Source organism: Pleurodeles waltl, chromosome 12, assembly GCF_031143425.1.
Source record: "Pleurodeles waltl isolate 20211129_DDA chromosome 12, aPleWal1.hap1.20221129, whole genome shotgun sequence".
NCBI lineage: Eukaryota > Metazoa > Chordata > Amphibia > Caudata > Salamandridae > Pleurodeles > Pleurodeles waltl.
In genome coordinates this window covers 21,158,694-21,176,392 of record NC_090451.1, presented here as the reverse complement: position 1 = coordinate 21,176,392, position 17,699 = coordinate 21,158,694, and the positions used below count along the sequence as shown (strand labels likewise).

At 51.3% G+C, this 17,699-nt stretch overlaps 1 protein-coding gene across 3 annotated transcripts in view; it reads right to left on the bottom strand.

Moving 5' to 3' along the window:
* Positions 1-17,699, bottom strand: part of ABCA7 (ATP binding cassette subfamily A member 7) — a 243,777-nt gene that overhangs the window by 164,361 nt on the left and 61,717 nt on the right. For all 3 annotated transcript variants that reach the window (XM_069218017.1, XM_069218018.1, XM_069218019.1), the window contains exons 11-16: positions 6,172-6,288; positions 5,139-5,309; positions 4,801-5,018; positions 3,598-3,774; positions 2,858-3,080; positions 1,786-2,007 (exon numbers count right to left, since the gene is read on the bottom strand). In XM_069218017.1, the coding sequence (XP_069074118.1) occupies positions 1,786-2,007; positions 2,858-3,080; positions 3,598-3,774; positions 4,801-5,018; positions 5,139-5,309; positions 6,172-6,288 (1,128 nt within the window). The remainder of the gene's footprint in view (positions 1-1,785; positions 2,008-2,857; positions 3,081-3,597; positions 3,775-4,800; positions 5,019-5,138; positions 5,310-6,171; positions 6,289-17,699) is intronic.

The following is a 17,699-nucleotide window of genomic DNA, read 5'->3' as shown; positions in this document are numbered from 1 at the left end:
GAACTCCCTGCAAGATATATTCTGCCCCTGGCCTCAGAAACTAGTGCTGGTCTTCCCCTGGAACTGAATACGTCTACTTCTGGTGGGACGGCTCCCACTGCAACATTGTTTCTCTGGATCCTACAAGAATACTGAACATCCAAGGCTGTGCATCCTCCAGGGTCACATGGACTCACGAAGCACGAAGGAATCTCCCTTGGAGTGAAGGAGTCACTCCCCTGCATCTGCTGGCATCGTCAACCAGTTGGTGGGGTCTACTGTCTCTGGACATCCGAAGATCCTGCAACTCAGGTGGTGAGTCTCTGGCCTCCACTGGGATCTGCTTGTCTTCTATCCAGGTTGGGAGACTGTGGGCCCTTGCTCCTGCCACTGGACTGGCTTCCCAGTGCACCACGACTGTTGCATTTGCTGGTGACTCTTCCTCCGGGAAATCGTCAGCCTCCAAGTAGCCCCCAGCACCCTGCAAACCGAAGATCAGCTCCTGTCCTGCAACTCCTGCAATGTGGGACTTCTGTTTTGCTGGGCTGGTGAGGCCTCCATGTGACTCCCTGTGTCCTGCACCTCCTGGGGGCTCCATTGACATCTATTGGCCTTTTTGTGTGCCGCGGGCCAGCTCTGACTCCCCCTCCTGGGTAGAGTGTCGTGGACCTTGCTGGTCCCCACGACTCAGCAAACTTCTTGTCTGCTCCCATTTGCAACTGCCAGTGCTTGTTGGTGACCTGGCTGGTCACTAACCCTCCTGCAATCTGGTGATCGTCGAGGGACAGCTCATAGGCGGCTCCTACAATCTTCATCGACTCCTGGACACCGCAGCTGATCTTCTTCTTTCACCAACTTGCAGGAACTTCATCTTCAGGAGGGTGGGCATTGCCACCTGACCCAACTGGGCATCTTCTTGGGTGCTGGACTCTGTCCCCTTCCTTTTCAGGCCCTCCACGTCTGGAATCCATCCTTGGGTTCCACTGGCCTGGTCCCTGGATCATGACAGCAGCTGGACAATCCAAGGCATCCACAGTCTTCAGAGAGTCCCTTCTTCCCTCTGCATCTGGGTCCCCGGTGTAGGTACTCCTGTCTTGTGGGTATCCTGGGGTAGGGCCGCTCTCCATCCATCCTCTTGCCTGCTGGTTTCCTCAGAGTCTGCTGGAAAGGCTCCTGAATTACACAATCTCTAAGCACTGCCTTCTGTGTTAGCCCATGGGACAACTGGGTGGGTAACTGACTTACTCCTGGATGCTGAGGTCACCTACTGTACTTACCTCTAGTGTTTCTAACTGGCCCCAGCCCTTAGTTAACCACCGCACTTCCCCTGGGTGGAGTTCCACTTTCACATTCCTCTTTGTTAGTACATGGTTTGGCCCTCCCCTAGGACCCTCTATATTTCTATGCTGTGTATGCTGGTTATTTTATGTGCATAATTGTATGCAGTATCTCCAAAGCGAGATACTCCAATGGTACTTTGGTAGTACTAATGTAATGAAGTATCCTTTATTTTTGCAACACGTGTGTGGTTCTTTCTTGTGAGTGAGTTACTGACTGACTACTGTGGTACTGCAAGTGCTTTACATTCCTCCTAGATAAGCTTCAGCTGCTCGCCTCAGCTACCCCTAGAGAGCTTCTGCTAGCTGGACACCTACTCACTATCACTAAGGGCAGCCTGGACTCTGTATAGGGTGCCACACCATAGGTGTACACCATAAACTGAACCAGCTTCCTACAGCTTGCATGTGTGCCCATCACTGGCACCAGAGTGGTGAAGTCCTAGGCCTTTGTGACACACATACTTACGGCAAAGATGCGCAGCGTGTATGTGATGTAGTCCCTCCACGCCACGCACAGCACGTAGGGCAGGTAGAAGGAGAAGTAGATGATGCCCCCACAGGCCGATGCCAGGTTGGCCCGAGAGAAGAAGGTGCTGATGAGGAAGCATTGGGCGATGGTTGCGACTGCGAATGTGGAGAGGAAGAGAAAGACCACTGTGGGATCGCTGTAGGGGAGGATGTCCCCCACCTGCAGGAACAAGCGGAGAAGAGTAGTTAGCACGTGCTACATCCACTGTTGAAATCTTCACCAGCCCTTGGCATGAAGGCGAGCTACTCATGCACCTACTCCTGGGCTGAGGACAACGCACCTTCGGGATGATGATGAAGTACCCTCAGGATGAGAATGAAGTCCCCTCAGGAAGAGAACCCCATACCCTTGGAATGAGCCCCTCCTACCTTGTGAGACCTATCCTTGGGATTAGAACAGTACACCCTCAGGACGTGGCCGGAATAACCTCAGAATGAGGAAGGCATAGCCTCAGAAGAGGACCTCATACCTCTGTGATGAGCATCATCTACCTTCAGGATGGTGACCACCTACTATCAGCATGAGGATGACCATGCGGCGTATCGACTCTCGAGATGGGAATGACCTACCTTCAGAATAGGGGCTCCCTTCACTCGGGATGTGGACAACCTACCCTCAGGGTGGGGATGCCTTACTTTTGGGATTGTGTTACCCTACTCTTGGGGTATCAATGACTTATCCTCGGGATGGGGACAGCCTACGCTTCGGGTGTGGATGCCCTACCCTCACAATGGAGCAGTTCTACCCCCAGAGTAAGGGCGACCTACCGTTGGATGAGGATGACCTGTCCTCGGGATGAGAATGACGTACTGGAGGACTACTACCACCTATCCTGAGATAAAGAAGATGCACCCTCAGGATACGGACCATCTTTCCCACAGATGTACATAATTTCCCGTTGGGGTGAGGATGGATAAACTAATGGCAGAGTTCAGATAAACGACTCCCAGAAAGAGAACGACCTAACGAGAAAAGGAGACTATTGTGCCCAGAGAATGAGGCCACCTACCCTGAGGATGAGGATGAGAAGGAGTGAGCTGATGAGGAAGGGGATCAGGCTGCTGATAAACCAGCTGAGCCACAGCATGCCCCGGCTCAGACCCATGACCTTCATGGTCTCCTTCAGCCGGGTCTCCTTCTCTCGCACCACGCCCTTGATGATCATGGCCACGGAGTAGATCCACGCTAGCGTCATGAAGAGTGGCATGGAACGGTTCAGGACCCGCAGAAATCTGTGCCGAGGAGAAGCAGCGAGGGGAGAGAGAGGGTTTGGAGGTGGATGGGGCAATATAGAAGGAAGGTGAGAAGGTTTAAGACCAAAAGCGAGAGCAAAGGAGAGACAGAGAAAATATGATCCAGAAAGCGGGGATATATTGAGAGAAGCAGAGCGGGCAAGGGGGATGCAAAGGGGTGACAGAATGGATATGGAGTCAACTTAGAGGAATTTGAGAGAGAGAAAGGAAAAAGGAAAGGAAGGAAGGAAAAAGGGGTAGAGGAAAGAAAGAGGTGAGTGAGGAGAAGAAAAAAATTCAAGGGTGAGGGGAAAAGGAAGAATTAGACTAGAATTGATAAATAAATCTAAGAACTACAGAAAAACATAGAGGCAAGACTTTTACAACATGTGATCACTGAGCCTGGGAATCCTACTGTCCTCGCTGTAATGCACCCTTCACATTTACGCTCCCGTACGCAGCACCTGCGATTACTACAATACTACAATGAAGAAGTCAGAGAGGCTAGGGAGCTCACATGTCGTCAACATAGCATGGGTAGGGCATCTGCTGTATGTAGGTTCCAGTACGTGTCCGGGTACCGGTCATGGCCCGTACGACCGCCTGCTCCACAAGATCCTGGATGTAGACAAAGCCACCCCAGATGTAGCGCAGGTCATTGAGGGGATCAGCAGCCGGGCCTGGGTCCCAGAACCTGAGGAGATGAGGAACAGAAGACAGAAGGAATTCAGACATATGGACAATTACAAGGGGTAGCGAGAAGGTCTGCTGGGTCTCAGGTAGAAAAGGAGCTGCAGGAACCCACTCACTGAGACACGGAGATCTGCAGCAGGCCGAGTCTCTAAGACATGGAGAGTTTCAGCAGGCGCTGTGTCAGAAACATGGCGACCTGCAGAAGCACCACTCTACGACATACTGAAAACTGCTGCAGCCCCCCCTCAAAAAGGAGGCCTGGCGACAAGAGGTTTTGCATCAACCCCTCTGTATGATACATGAATATCAGCTACAGCCGTTCTTTCTGAGATGTAAAGAGTGCCCGGAGAGCTACTCTGAGACATAGAGATGTACGGCAACCCCGCCCTCAAGTGTGGACTGTGTGTGCCTGGCACTGAACTGGTCTACGCCTGGACCGCACTGACCAGGGCTGCGCCTGGACCGCACCGACCAGGGCTGCGCCTGGACCGCACCGACCAGGGCTGGGCCTGGACCGCACCGACCAGGGCTGGGCCTGGACCGCACCGACCAGGGCTGGGCCTGGACCGCACCGACCAGGGCTGGGCCTGGACCGCACCGACCAGGGCTGGGCCTGGACCGCACCGACCAGGGCTGGGCCTGGACCGCACCGACCAGGGCTGGGCCTGGACCGCACCGACCAGGGCTGGGCCTGGACCGCACCGACCAGGGCTGGGCCTGGACCGCACCGACCAGGGCTGGGCCTGGACCGCACCGACCAGGGCTGCGCCTGGACCGCACCGACCAGGGCTGGGCCTGGACCGCACCGACCAGGGCTGGGCCTGGACCGCACCGACCAGGGCTGTGCCTGGACCGCACTGACCTGGTCTGCGCCTGGGAAACACTGACCTGGTCTGCACCTGGTAAGCACTGACCTGGTCTGCACCTGGTAAGCACTGACCTGGTCTGCGCCTGGGATGCACTGACCTGGTCTGCGCCTGGGAAGCAGTGACAAATACCCCTTCAGAGGAATTCTCCCTCTGCTCACCTGTCTTTGATCTTGTTAGTTCTAGTGACGTCATCGATGTCCATTCTGATTTTAAACGTCACGTGGCTCAGCGGCGTCTCATTGGCTGGGACGGTCTGGTTATCGAGATTCAAGAAAACCACCCCAGCCCAAAACTGCCTCTTGTCCAGCAGCTGCAGCGCCTGCAAGACCAGGTAATCTTCAGAGGGCACAGCTTTGATCTTGTCCAAGGACACACACTGAGGAGAGAAATCGAAAGGTACAAGGTAACGAAGAAAGAAGAGGTGCTTGTGTTTATCCCAGGGATTCTACAAGAAAGAATGAGAACACATTGTAGGATGAAAGGATCACACGACTACCTCAATGAAGCGGGACAGTGGGGCGATGAGGCGGTCCACCTGGGTGAAGGCTTCCTGCCATGTGAAACCACCATCACCGCCAAGGAAGTCGGCCACGGAGGATGCATTCCAAGAGCTGTTGGCGAGCCTCTGATCAACCAGGCGAGCCAGGGTTGGCGTCTTCAGCAACGTCTGCCACGGAGGGAGAAGGGGGGAACGTTGTAAAGACAGATTGGGACCACGGACAAGTGTGGGGAGAGATGCAGGTGGAAGACATTTGTGTGAACTTTCATTAGTGGGAACAGTCAAAGGCAAACCTGTGAGTCCAAGATAAACTAGCTTCCAAATGATGGATTTCACCCCGGCCTTAGCAACCCCTGGAGGGACTGACCTGTTTGGAAATGTTTATGTCCCCAGAAGGCTGTGCACCACTGTCTAGCTTCAAGATAACTGTAGCCCCGAAGCAGCCAAGCATTTCAGGGAATTATAAACCCTATTCCTAAGCAATCTTCACCCCTGCCCTGATGGATACATGCGTTGTATTGGATTCAAAGCTTTAACCAAAGAACTTGAGGGGAAAGAGGCCCAAGTGTCAAGAAGCCACGTGCCTAGCACTGAGTGCACACGGGGGACCACAGCAACCCCACTGGACCTCTCCTACAAGCCTCTGCGGTGGGAGGGGAACAGTGACCACTCATGTTGGTTGCAGTGCGAAGAATGTAGTAACACGAAGATTCCTCTTAATTAATGTTAATCACGTCATGCATGTTTGTTGCAGAGGTTCCTTCAAAAGAAGGCTTACCATGCCTCAGCGAACCCCCCTCAACCCACCTGGACCTTTCTGCCACTGCTGCATTCACCCTGGATCAGTCAGGAGCCAATATACAAACACACCACGGTAAGCTACATGCATGTTTGCTCTTTCTGCACAATCCATGACATTGCAATGAACACATACTGCAGTTGTTATAGGATTCACATGTCCTGTGGCACCCTAGAGGAACCCTAACTGCACACCCCTTACATTCTTGCCAAATGGGAAATGGTTACTGACTGTAAGTAAGACGACCTCCCGGCTACTCGTCATCCAGGTCTTGATCTGACCCCCGACCTCTGCCCAGGCATCCTTCACGTCCCTCAGCAACGCCAGCTCCTGGAAGGTGCGGTTCACCTAAGGGAGAAGCGAACGAGCAGATCAGGCACAGTTTATGCGGCCCAATGCGGACACTTTTTCATTTTACAGCTTGTGCCCCAATGGGATTTCTTTTACCTCAAGGGACTTTGGTGACCTTCTGCACCAGACCTGGCGATGCTACATAATTAATGACCTTGTCAGATCAGAGAAGGCTCATGGCACATATTCACTCATCTCATGAGATCTGTGTTGGCTATGCCAGCCACACTGGCACTGGAAGTCCTGGAAAGGATTTGCCAACACCTCAGTTCCTGAATGTGACTATAGATACCTTGTGGCACACAATACTGTATCAAATCCTAGTCTCGCCTAGAGTGGGCATTCCACCACCCTGCCACCCTGAGTCTGCCGTCCGCCAGGTCAGGTAAATAAAGATGCCCTAAAATGCATTCTGTGACCTTGTGTAGTCTTCTCGTGGTTGATGCTGCCCGTCAGTGACCGGCAGTCGCCTAGGATGACCACATATGATCCTCAGTAACGTGAAGTATCCCAAAATGTACATCACTTCCCCTGCATGACCTGGAGTGTCCCAGGGCTACCATCACTGGCATCACTGATATGGAGCTGCACAGGATGAACACGCCTTCCCTTCCTTGACCACGTGTGGCCCACAGTGAGCATTCAGACTGTCGGTGACCCGGAGGGATAGAGAGTGAACATTCCTTCCCTTCCTTGACCACGTGTGGCCCACAGTGAGCATTCAGACCTTCGGTACCCGGAGGGATAGAGTGAACATTCCTTCCCCTCCTTGACCAGGGGTGTGCCAGGGTGAGCATTCCTACCCCTGACTGACTCGACGAGTTGCAGGATAGCCGATAGGCGCTGCCCGTCTGTGACTACAGGATCACGTCCTCTCACCCTGAATGCACATGTGCATCCAGCGACACTGTTTCCTCAGTGTCACGGACATTGTTAACTCATGGGTAGAATTCTTCACTTCTTCCATAACCTCGGTGGCTCGTGACTGCCTGTCCGTCCATTCACTGCCTGCGTGTGTTCTGTGGCAGAAATTACTGACTCCTCACAGGCCACATGGAAAGTGAGATGGTACTTTCCACCTTGTGTGACCACAAATCAAAATCACAGACACATCACAGTGCACACGTGTAAGGAAATGCCTCCTTGGCATGGTTACCCCCTGACTTTTTGCCTTTGCTGATGCTATGTTTTGATTTGAAAGTGTGCTGAGGCCTGCTACCCAGGCCCCAGCACCAGTGTTCTTTCCCTAACCTGTAGTTTTGTTTCCACAATTGGCACACCCTGGCATCCAGGTAAGTCCCTTGTAACTGGTACCCCTGGTACCAAGGGCCCTGATGCCAGGGAAGGTCTCTAAGGGCTGCAGCATATCTTATGCCACCCTAGGGATCCCTCACCCAGCATAGACACACTGCTTGCCAGCTTGTGTGTGCTAGTGGGGATAAAAAGACTAAGTGGACATGGCACTCCCCTCAGGGTGCCATGCCAACCTCACACTGCCTATGAAGTATAGGTAAGTCACCCCTCTAGCAGGCCTTACAGCCCTAAGGCAGGGTGCACTATACCATAGGTGAGGGCATAAGTGCATGAGCACTATGCCCCTACAGTGTCTAAACAAACCCTTACACATTGTAAGTGCAGGGTAGCCATAAGAGTATATGGTCTGGGAGTTTGTCATGCATGAACTCCACAGCACCATAATGGCTACACTGAAAACTGTGAAGTTTGGTATCAAACTTCTCAGCACAATAAATGCACACTGATGCCAGTGTACATTTTATTGTAAAATACACCACAGAGGGCACCTTAGAGGTGCCCCCTGAAACTTAACCGACTATCTGTGTAGGCTGACTGGTTCCAGCAGCCTGCCACACTAGAGACATGTTGCTGGCCCCATGGGGAGAGTGCCTTTGTCACTCTGAGACCAGTAACAAAGCCTACACTGGGTGGAGATGCTAACACCTCCCCAGGCAGGAGCTGTAACACCTGGCGGTGAGCCTCAAAGGCTCACCCCTTTGTCACAGCCCAGCAGGGCACTCCAGCTTAGTGGAGTTGCCCGCCCCCTCCGGCCACGGCCCCCACTTTTGGCGGCAAGGCTGGAGGGAACAAAGAAAGCAACAAGGAGGAGTCACTGGCCAGTCAGGACAGCCCCTAAGGTGTCCTGAGCTGAGGTGACTCTAACTTTTAGAAATCCTCCATCTTGCAGATGGAGGATTCCCCCAATAGGATTAGGGATGTGACCCCCTCCCCTTGGGAGGAGGCACAAAGAGGGTGTACTCACCCTCAGGGCCAGTAGCCATTGGCTACTAACCCCCCAGACCTAAACACGCCCTTAAATTTTGTATTTAAGGGCTCTCCCTGAACCTAGAAATCAGATTCCTGCAACAACAAGAAGAAGGACTGCCTAGCTGAAAACCCCTGCAGAGGAAGACCAGAAGACAACAACTGCCTTGGCTCCAGAAACTCACCGGCCTGTCTCCTGCCTTCCAAAGAACTCTGCTCCAGCGACGCCTTCCAAAGGGACCAGCGACCTCTGCATCCTCTGAGGACTGCCCTACTTCGACGACGACAAGAAACTCCCGAGGACAGCGGACATGCTCCAAAAAGACTGCAACTTTATCCAAAGGAGCAGCTTTAAAGAACCCTGCAACTCCCCGCAAGAAGCGTGAGACTTGCAACACTGCACCCGGCGACCCCGACTCGGCTGGTGGAGAACCAACACCTCAGGGAGGACCCCCGGACTACTCTACGACTGTGAGTACCAAAACCTGTCCCCCCTGAGCCCCCACAGCGCCGCCTGCAGAGGGAATCCCGAGGCTTCCCCTGACCGCGACTCTCTGAAACCTAAGTCCCAACGCCTGGAAAAGACCCTGCACCCGCAGCCCCCAGGACCTGAAGGACCGGACTTTCACTGCAGAAGTGACCCCCAGGAGTCCCTCTCCCTTGCCCAAGTGGAGGTTTCCCCGAGGAAGCCCCCCTTGCCTGCCTGCAGCGCTGAAGAGATCCCTTGATCTCTCATTGACTTCCATTGCGAACCCGACGCTTGTTCTAACACTGCACCCGGCCGCCCCCGCGCCGCTGAGGGTGAAATTTCTGTGTGGGCTTGTGTCCCCCCCGGTGCCCTACAAAACCCCCCTGGTCTGCCCTCCGAAGACGCGGGTACTTACCTGCTGGCAGACTGGAACCGGGGCACCCCCTTCTCTCCATTGAAGCCTATGCGTTTTGGGCACCACTTTGAACTCTGCACCTGACCGGCCCTGAGCTGCTGGTGTGGTAACTTTGGGGTTGCTCTGAACCCCCAACGGTGGGCTACCTTGGACCAAGAACTGAACCCTGTAAGTGTCTTACTTACCTGGTAAAACTAACAAAAACTTACCTCCCCCAGGAACTGTGAAAATTGCACTAAGTGTCCACTTTTAAAATAGCTATTTGTGAATAACTTGAAAAGTATACATGCAATTGAAATGATTCAAAGTTCCTAATGTACTTACCTGCAATACCTTTCAAACAAGATATTACATGTTAAATTTGAACCTGTGGTTCTTAAAATAAACTAAGAAAAGATATTTTTCTATAACAAAACCTATTGACTGGATTTGTCTCTGAGTGTGTGTACCTCATTTATTGTCTATGTGTATGTACAACAAATGCTTAACACTACTCCTTGGATAAGCCTACTGCTCTACCACACTACCACAAAATAGAGCATTAGTATTATCTCTTTTTACCACTATTTTACCTCTAAGGGGAACCCTTGGACTCTGTGCATGCTATTCCTTACTTTGAAATAGCACATACAGAGCCAACTTCCTACATTGGTGGATCAGCGGTGGGGTACAAGACTTTGCATTTGCTGGACTACTCAGCCAATACCTGATCACACGACAAATTCCAAAATTGTCATTAGAAATTGATTTTTGCAATTTGAAAAGTTTTCTAAATTCTTAAAAGACCTGCTAGGGCCTTGTGTTAGATCCTGTTTAGCATTTCTTTTAGAGTTTAAAAGTTTGGTAAAAGTTTGAATTAGATTCTAGAACTAGTTTTAGATTCTTAAAAAGTATTCCAACTTTTAGAAGCATAATGTCTAGCACAGATGTGAATGTGGTGGAACTCGACACCACACCTTACCTCCATCTCCAGATGAGAGAGCTAAGGTCACTCTGTAACATAAGAAAAATAACAATGGGCTCCAGACCTACCAAAGCACAGCTCCAGGAGCTGTTGGCAGAGTATGATAGAGCCAACCCCTCTGTGGATAACACAGAGGAGGATGATAGTGACTTGGAGGTTGATTCCCCACCACCAGTCCTATCTAGGGAGAACAGGGCCTCTCAAGCCCTGACTCCAAAAATAATAGTCAGAGATGCTGGCTCCCTCACAGGAGGGTCCAGCCTCTCTGAAATCACTGAGGATAACTCCAGTGAAGAGGACATCCAGTTAGCCAGGATGGCCAAAAGATTGGCTTTGGAAAGACAGATCCTAGCCATAGAAAAGGAAAGACAAGAGATGGGCCTAGGACCCATCAATGGTGGCAGCAACATAACTAGGGTCAGAGATTCTCCTGACATGTTGAAAATCCCTAAAGGGATTGTAACTAAATATGAAGATGGTGATGACATCACCAAATGGTTCACAGCTTTTGAGAGGGCTTGTGAGACCAGAAAAGTGAACAAATCTCACTGGGGTGCTCTCCTTTGGGAAATGTTCACAGGAAAGTGTAGGGATAGACTCCTCACACTCTCTAAAAAAGATGCAGAATCTTATGACCTCATGAAGGGTACCCTGATTGAGGGCTTTGGATTCTCCACTGAGGAGTATAGGATTAGATTCAGGGGGGCTCAAAAATGCTCGAGCCAGACCTGCGTTGACTTTGTAGACTACTCAGTAAAAACACTAGATGGTTGGATTCAAGGAAATGGTGTAAATGATTATGATGGGCAGTACAATTTATTTGTGAAAGAACACCTGTTAAGTAATTGTTTCAATGATAAACTGCATCAGCATCTGGTGGACCTAGGACCAATTTCTCCCCAAGAATTGGGAAAGAAGGCGGACCATTGGGTCAAGACAAGGGTGTCCACAACTTCCACAGGGGGTGACCAAAAGAAAGGGGTCACAAAACCTCCCCAGGGGAAAGGTGGTGAGACAGCCAAAAATAAAAATAGTAAAGAGTCTTCTACAGGCCCCCAAAAACCTGCACAGGAGGGTGGGCCCAGAGCCTCTTCACAAAACAATCCTGGGTACAAGGGTAAAAACTTTGATCCCAAAAAGGCCTGGTGTCGAAACTGTAGTCAGTCTGGACACCAAACTGGAGACAAGGCCTGTCCCAAGAAAGATACCACTTCTAACTCCCATCCAGCTAAAACTGGAATGGCCAGTCTCCAAGTGGGATCAACAGTGTGCCCAGAGCAAATCAGGTGTCACACTGAAGCTACATTAGTCTCTGAGGGTGGGGTGGATTTAGCCACACTGGCTGCCTGGCCCCCTAACATGCAAAAATACAGGCAGCAGCTCTTAATTAATGGGACAAGTGTAGAGGGCCTGAGGGATACAGGTGCCAGTGTCACCATGGTGACAGAGAAACTGGTTTCCCCTGGCCAATACCTGACTGGACAAACCTATCCAGTCACCAGTGCTGACAATCAGACTAAAGTACATCCCATGGCTATGGTAACTTTAGAGTGGGGAGGGATCAATGGCCTGAAACAGGTGGTGGTCTCCTCAAATATCCCAGTAGACTGTTTGCTTGGAAATGACCTGGAGTCCTCAGCATGGGCTGAGGTAGAACTGAAAACCCATGCAGCCATGCTGGGTATCCCTGAACTGGTGTGTGTCAAGACTAGGGCACAGTGCAAGGCACAGGGTGAAAAAGTAGAGCTGGAGTCTGGAAAAATGGCCCAGCCTACCAAGAGACAAGGAAAGTCAGCTGGGAAACCAGCTGCAACACAACACCAAAAAGAGAACCTCTCTTCTCAGGAAGAAGTTCTGCCCTCTGAGGGAACTGAGCCTATGGAGCTGGAACCTTATCAGGTTGAGCTCTTGGGCCCAGGGGGACCCTCAAGGGAAGAGTTGTGTAAGGGACAAGAAACCTGTCCCTCTCTTGAAGGCCTTAGGCAGCAAGCTGCTGAAGAGTCCAAAGGCAAGAAAAATGGAATACATAGGGTCTATTGGGAAGATGGACTCCTGTACACTGAGGCAAGAGATCCCAAACCTGGTGCCACTAGGAGAGTGGTAGTGCCTCAGGGTTTCAGAGAGTTTATTCTGACCTTAGCCCATGATATTCCCCTTGCTGGGCATTTGGGACAAACCAAGACGTGGGAGAGGTTAGTCAACCACTTCTACTGGCCCAATATGTCCCAGAAGGTTAAGGAGTTTTGCCTCTCCTGCCCCACCTGTCAAGCCAGTGGTAAGACAGGTGGGCATCCAAAGGCCCCCCTCATTCCACTTCCAGTGGTGGGGGTCCCCTTTGAAAGAGTGGGTGTGGACATAGTTGGTCCACTAGAACCTCCCACAGCCTCAGGAAATATGTACATCCTAGTAGTAGTGGATCATGCTACTAGGTATCCTGAAGCTATTCCCCTTAGGTCGACTACTGCCCCTGCAGTAGCCAAGGCCCTCATTGGTATCTTTACCAGAGTGGGTTTCCCTAAGGAGGTGGTTTCTGACAGAGGTACCAACTTCATGTCAGCTTACCTAAAACACATGTGGAATGAGTGTGGAGTGACTTATAAATTCACTACACCATATCATCCACAAACTAATGGCCTTGTTGAGAGATTCAACAAGACATTAAAGGGCATGATCATGGGGCTCCCAGAAAAACTCAAAAGGAGATGGGATGTCCTCCTGCCATGTCTGCTTTTCGCTTACAGAGAGGTGCCTCAGAAGGGAGTAGGATTCTCACCCTTTGAACTTCTGTTTGGCCACCCTGTAAGGGGACCACTTGCTCTTGTTAAAGAAGGCTGGGAGAGACCTCTTCATGAGCCTAAACAAGACATAGTGGACTATGTACTTGGCCTTCGCTCAAGGATGGCAGAGTACATGGAAAAGGCAAGTAAAAACCTTGAGGCCAGCCAACAACTCCAGAAGTTGTGGTATGACCAAAAGGCTGCACTGGTTGAATTTCAACCAGGGCAGAAAGTCTGGGTTCTGGAGCCTGTGGCTCCCAGGGCACTCCAGGACAAATGGAGTGGCCCTTACCCAGTACTAGAAAGGAAGAGTCAGGTCACCTACCTGGTGGACCTGGGCACAAGCAGGAGCCCCAGGAGGATGATCCATGTGAACCGCCTTAAGCTCTTCCATGACAGGGCTGATGTAAATCTGTGGATGGTAACAGATGAGGACCAGGAAGCTGAGAGTGAACCTCTCCCTGATCTCCTCTCATCAGACCCTAAAGATGGCTCAGTAGATGGAGTGATCTACTCAGACACCCTCTCTAGCCAGCAGCAGTCTGACTGCAGGAAGGTCCTGCAACAGTTTGCTGAACTCTTTTCCCTAACCCCTGGTCAGACACACCTGTGTACCCATGATGTGGACACAGGAGACAGCATGCCTGTCAAAAACAAAATATTTAGACAGTCTGACCAGGTTAAGGAAAGCATCAAGGTGGAAGTCCACAAGATGCTGGAATTGGGAGTAATTGAGTACTCTGACAGCCCCTGGGCTAGCCCAGTGGTCTTAGTCCCCAAACCTCACACCAAAGAAGGAAAGAGAGAGATGAGGTTTTGTGTGGACTACAGAGGTCTCAACTCTGTCACCAAGACAGATGCTCATCCCATTCCTAGAGCTGATGAGCTAATAGACAAATTAGGGGCTGCCAAATTCTTAAGTACCTTTGACTTAACAGCAGGCTACTGGCAAATCAAAATGGCCCCTGGAGCAAAAGAAAAGACAGCATTCTCCACACCTGATGGGCATTATCAGTTCACTGTTATGCCCTTTGGTTTAAAGAATGCCCCTGCCACCTTCCAAAGGTTGGTGAATCAAGTCTGCTGGGTTGGAATCCTTTAATGCAGCTTATCTTGATGATATTGCTGTCTTCAGCTCCACCTGGCAGGATCACCTGGTCCACCTGAAGAAGGTTTTGAAGGCCCTGCAAACTGCAGGCCTCTCTATCAAGGCATCCAAATGCCAGATAGGGCAGGGAACTGTGGTTTACTTGGGACACCTTGTAGGTGGAGGCCAAGTTCAGCCACTCCAACCCAAGATCCAGACTATTCTGGACTGGGTAGCTCCAAAAACCCAGACTCAAGTCCGGGCATTCCTTGGCTTGACTGGGTACTATAGGAGGTTTGTGAAGGGATATGGATCCATTGTGACAGCCCTCACAGAACTCACCTCCAAGAAAATGCCCAAGAAAGTAAACTGGACTGTAGAATGCCAACAGGCCTTTGACACCCTGAAGCAAGCTATGTGCACAGCACCAGTTCTAAAAGCTCCAGATTACTCCAAGCAGTTCATTGTGCAAACAGATGCCTCTGAACATGGGATAGGGGCAGTTTTGTCCCAAACAAATGATGATGGCCTTGACCAGCCTGTTGCTTTCATTAGCAGGAGGTTACTCCCCAGGGAGCAGCGTTGGAGTGCCATTGAGAGGGAGGCCTTTGCTGTGGTTTGGTCCCTGAAGAAACTGAGACCATACCTCTTTGGTACTCACTTCCTAGTTCAGACTGACCACAGACCTCTCAGATGGCTGATGCAAATGAAAGGTGAAAATCCAAAACTGTTGAGGTGGTCCATCTCCCTACAGGGAATAGACTTTGTAGTGGAACACAGACCTGGGACTGCCCATGCCAATGCAGATGGCCTTTCCAGGTTCTTCCACTTAGAAAATGAAGACTCTCTTGGGAAAGGTTAGTCTCATCCTCTTTCGTTTGGGGGGGGGGTTGTGTAAGGAAATGCCTCCTTGGCATGGTTACCCCCTGACTTTTTGCCTTTGCTGATGCTATGTTTTGAATTGAAAGTGTGCTGAGGCCTGCTAACCAGGCCCCAGCACCAGTGTTCTTTCCCTAACCTGTACTTTTGATTCCACAATTGGCACACCCTGGCATCCAGATAAGTCCCTTGTAACTGGTACCTCTGGTACCAAGGGCCCTGATGCCAGGGAAGGTCTCTAAGGGCTGCAGCATGTATTATGCCACCCTAGAGACCCCTCACTCAGCACAGACACACTGCTTACCAGCTTGTGTGTGCTAGTGAGAACAAAATGAGTAAGTCGACATGGCACTCCCCTCAGGGTGCCATGCCAGCCTCTCACTGCCTATGCAGTATAGGTAAGACACCCCTCTAGCAGGCCTTACAGCCCTAAGGCAGGGTGCACTATACCATAGGTGAGGGTACCAGTGCATGAGCACTGTGCCCCTACAGTGTCTAAGCAAAACCTTAGACATCGTAAGTGCACGGTAGCCATAAGAGTATATGGTCTGGGAGTCTGTTTTACACGAACTCCACAGCACCATAATGGCTACACTGAAAACTGGGAAGTTTGGTATCAAACTTCTCAGCACAATAAATGCACACTGATGCCAGTGTACATTTTATTGTAAAATACACCACAGAGGGCACCTTAGAGGTGCCCCCTGAAACTTAACCGACTATCTGTGTAGGCTGACTGGTTCCAGCAGCCTGCCACACTAGAGACATGTTGCTGGCCCCATGGGGAGAGTGCCTTTGTCACTCTGAGGCCAGTAACAAAGCCTGCACTGGGTGGAGATGCTAACACCTCCCCCAGGCAGGAGCTGTAACACCTGGCGGTGAGCCTCAAAGGCTCACCCCTTTGTCACAGCCCAGCAGGGCACTCCAGCTTAGTGGAGTTGCCCGCCCCCTCCGGCCACGGCCCCCACTTTTGGCGGCAAGGCTGGAGGGAACAAAGAAAGCAACAAGGAGGAGTCACTGGCCAGTCAGGACAGCCCCTAAGGTGTCCTGAGCTGAGGTGACTCTAACTTTTAGAAATCCTCCATCTTGCAGATGGAGGATTCCCCCAATAGGATTAGGGATGTGACCCCCTCCCCTTGGGAGGAGGCACAAAGAGGGTGTACTCACCCTCAGGGCTAGTAGCCATTGGCTACTAACCCATAGACCTAAACACGCCCTTAAATTTAGTATTTAAGGGCTCTCCCTGAACCTAGAAATCAGATTCCTGCAACAACAAGAAGAAGGACTGCCTAGCTGAAAACCCCTGCAGAGGAAGACCAGAAGACAACAACTGCCTTGGCTCCAGAAACTCACCGGCCTGTCTCCTGCCTTCCAAAGAACTCTGCTCCAGCGACGCCTTCCAAAGGGACCAGCGACCTCTGCATCCTCTGAGGACTGCCCTACTTCGACGACGACAAGAAACTCCCGAGGACAGCAGACCTGCTCCAAAAAGACTGCAACTTTATCCAAAGGAGCAGCTTTAAAGAACCCTGCAATCTCCCCGCAAGAAGCGTGAGACTTGCAACACTGCACCCGGCGACCCCGACTCGGCTGGTGGAGAACCAACACCTCAGGGAGGACCCCCGGACTACTCTACGACTGTGAGTACCAAAACCTGTCCCCCCTGAGCCCCCACAGCGCCGCCTGCAGAGGGAATCCCAAAGCTTCCCCTGACCGCGACTCTCTGAAACCTAAGTCCCGACGCCTGGAAAAGACCCTGCACCCGCAGCCCCCAGGACCTGAAGGACCGGACTTTCACTGCAGAAGTGACCCCCAGGAGTCCCTCTCCCTTGCCCAAGTGGAGGTTTCCCCGAGGAAGCCCCCCTTGCCTGCCTGCAGCGCTGAAGAGATCCCTTGATCTCTCATTGACTTCCATTGCGAACCCGACGCTTGTTCTAACACTGCACCCGGCCGCCCCCGCGCCGCTGAGGGTGAAATTTCTGTGTGGGCTTGTGTCCCCCCCGGTGCCCTACAAAACCCCCCTGGTCTGCCCTCCGAAGACGCGGGTACTTACCTGCTGGCAGACTGGAACCGGGGCACCCCCTTCTCTCCATTGAAGCCTATGCGTTTTGGGCACCACTTTGAACTCTGCACCTGACCGGCCCTGAGCTGCTGGTGTGGTAACTTTGGGGTTGCTCTGAACCCCCAACGGTGGGCTACCTTGGACCAAGAACTGAACCCTGTAAGTGTCTTACTTACCTGGTAAAACTAACAAAAACTTACCTCCCCCAGGAACTGTGAAAATTGCACTAAGTGTCCACTTTTAAAATAGCTATTTGTGAATAACTTGAAAAGTATACATGCAATTGAAATGATTCATAGTTCCTAATGTACTTACCTGCAATACCTTTCAAACAAGATATTACATGTTAAATTTGAACCTGTGGTTCTTAAAATAAACTAAGAAAAGATATTTTTCTATAACAAAACCTATTGACTGGATTTGTCTCTGAGTGTGTGTACCTCATTTATTGTCTATGTGTATGTACAACAAATGC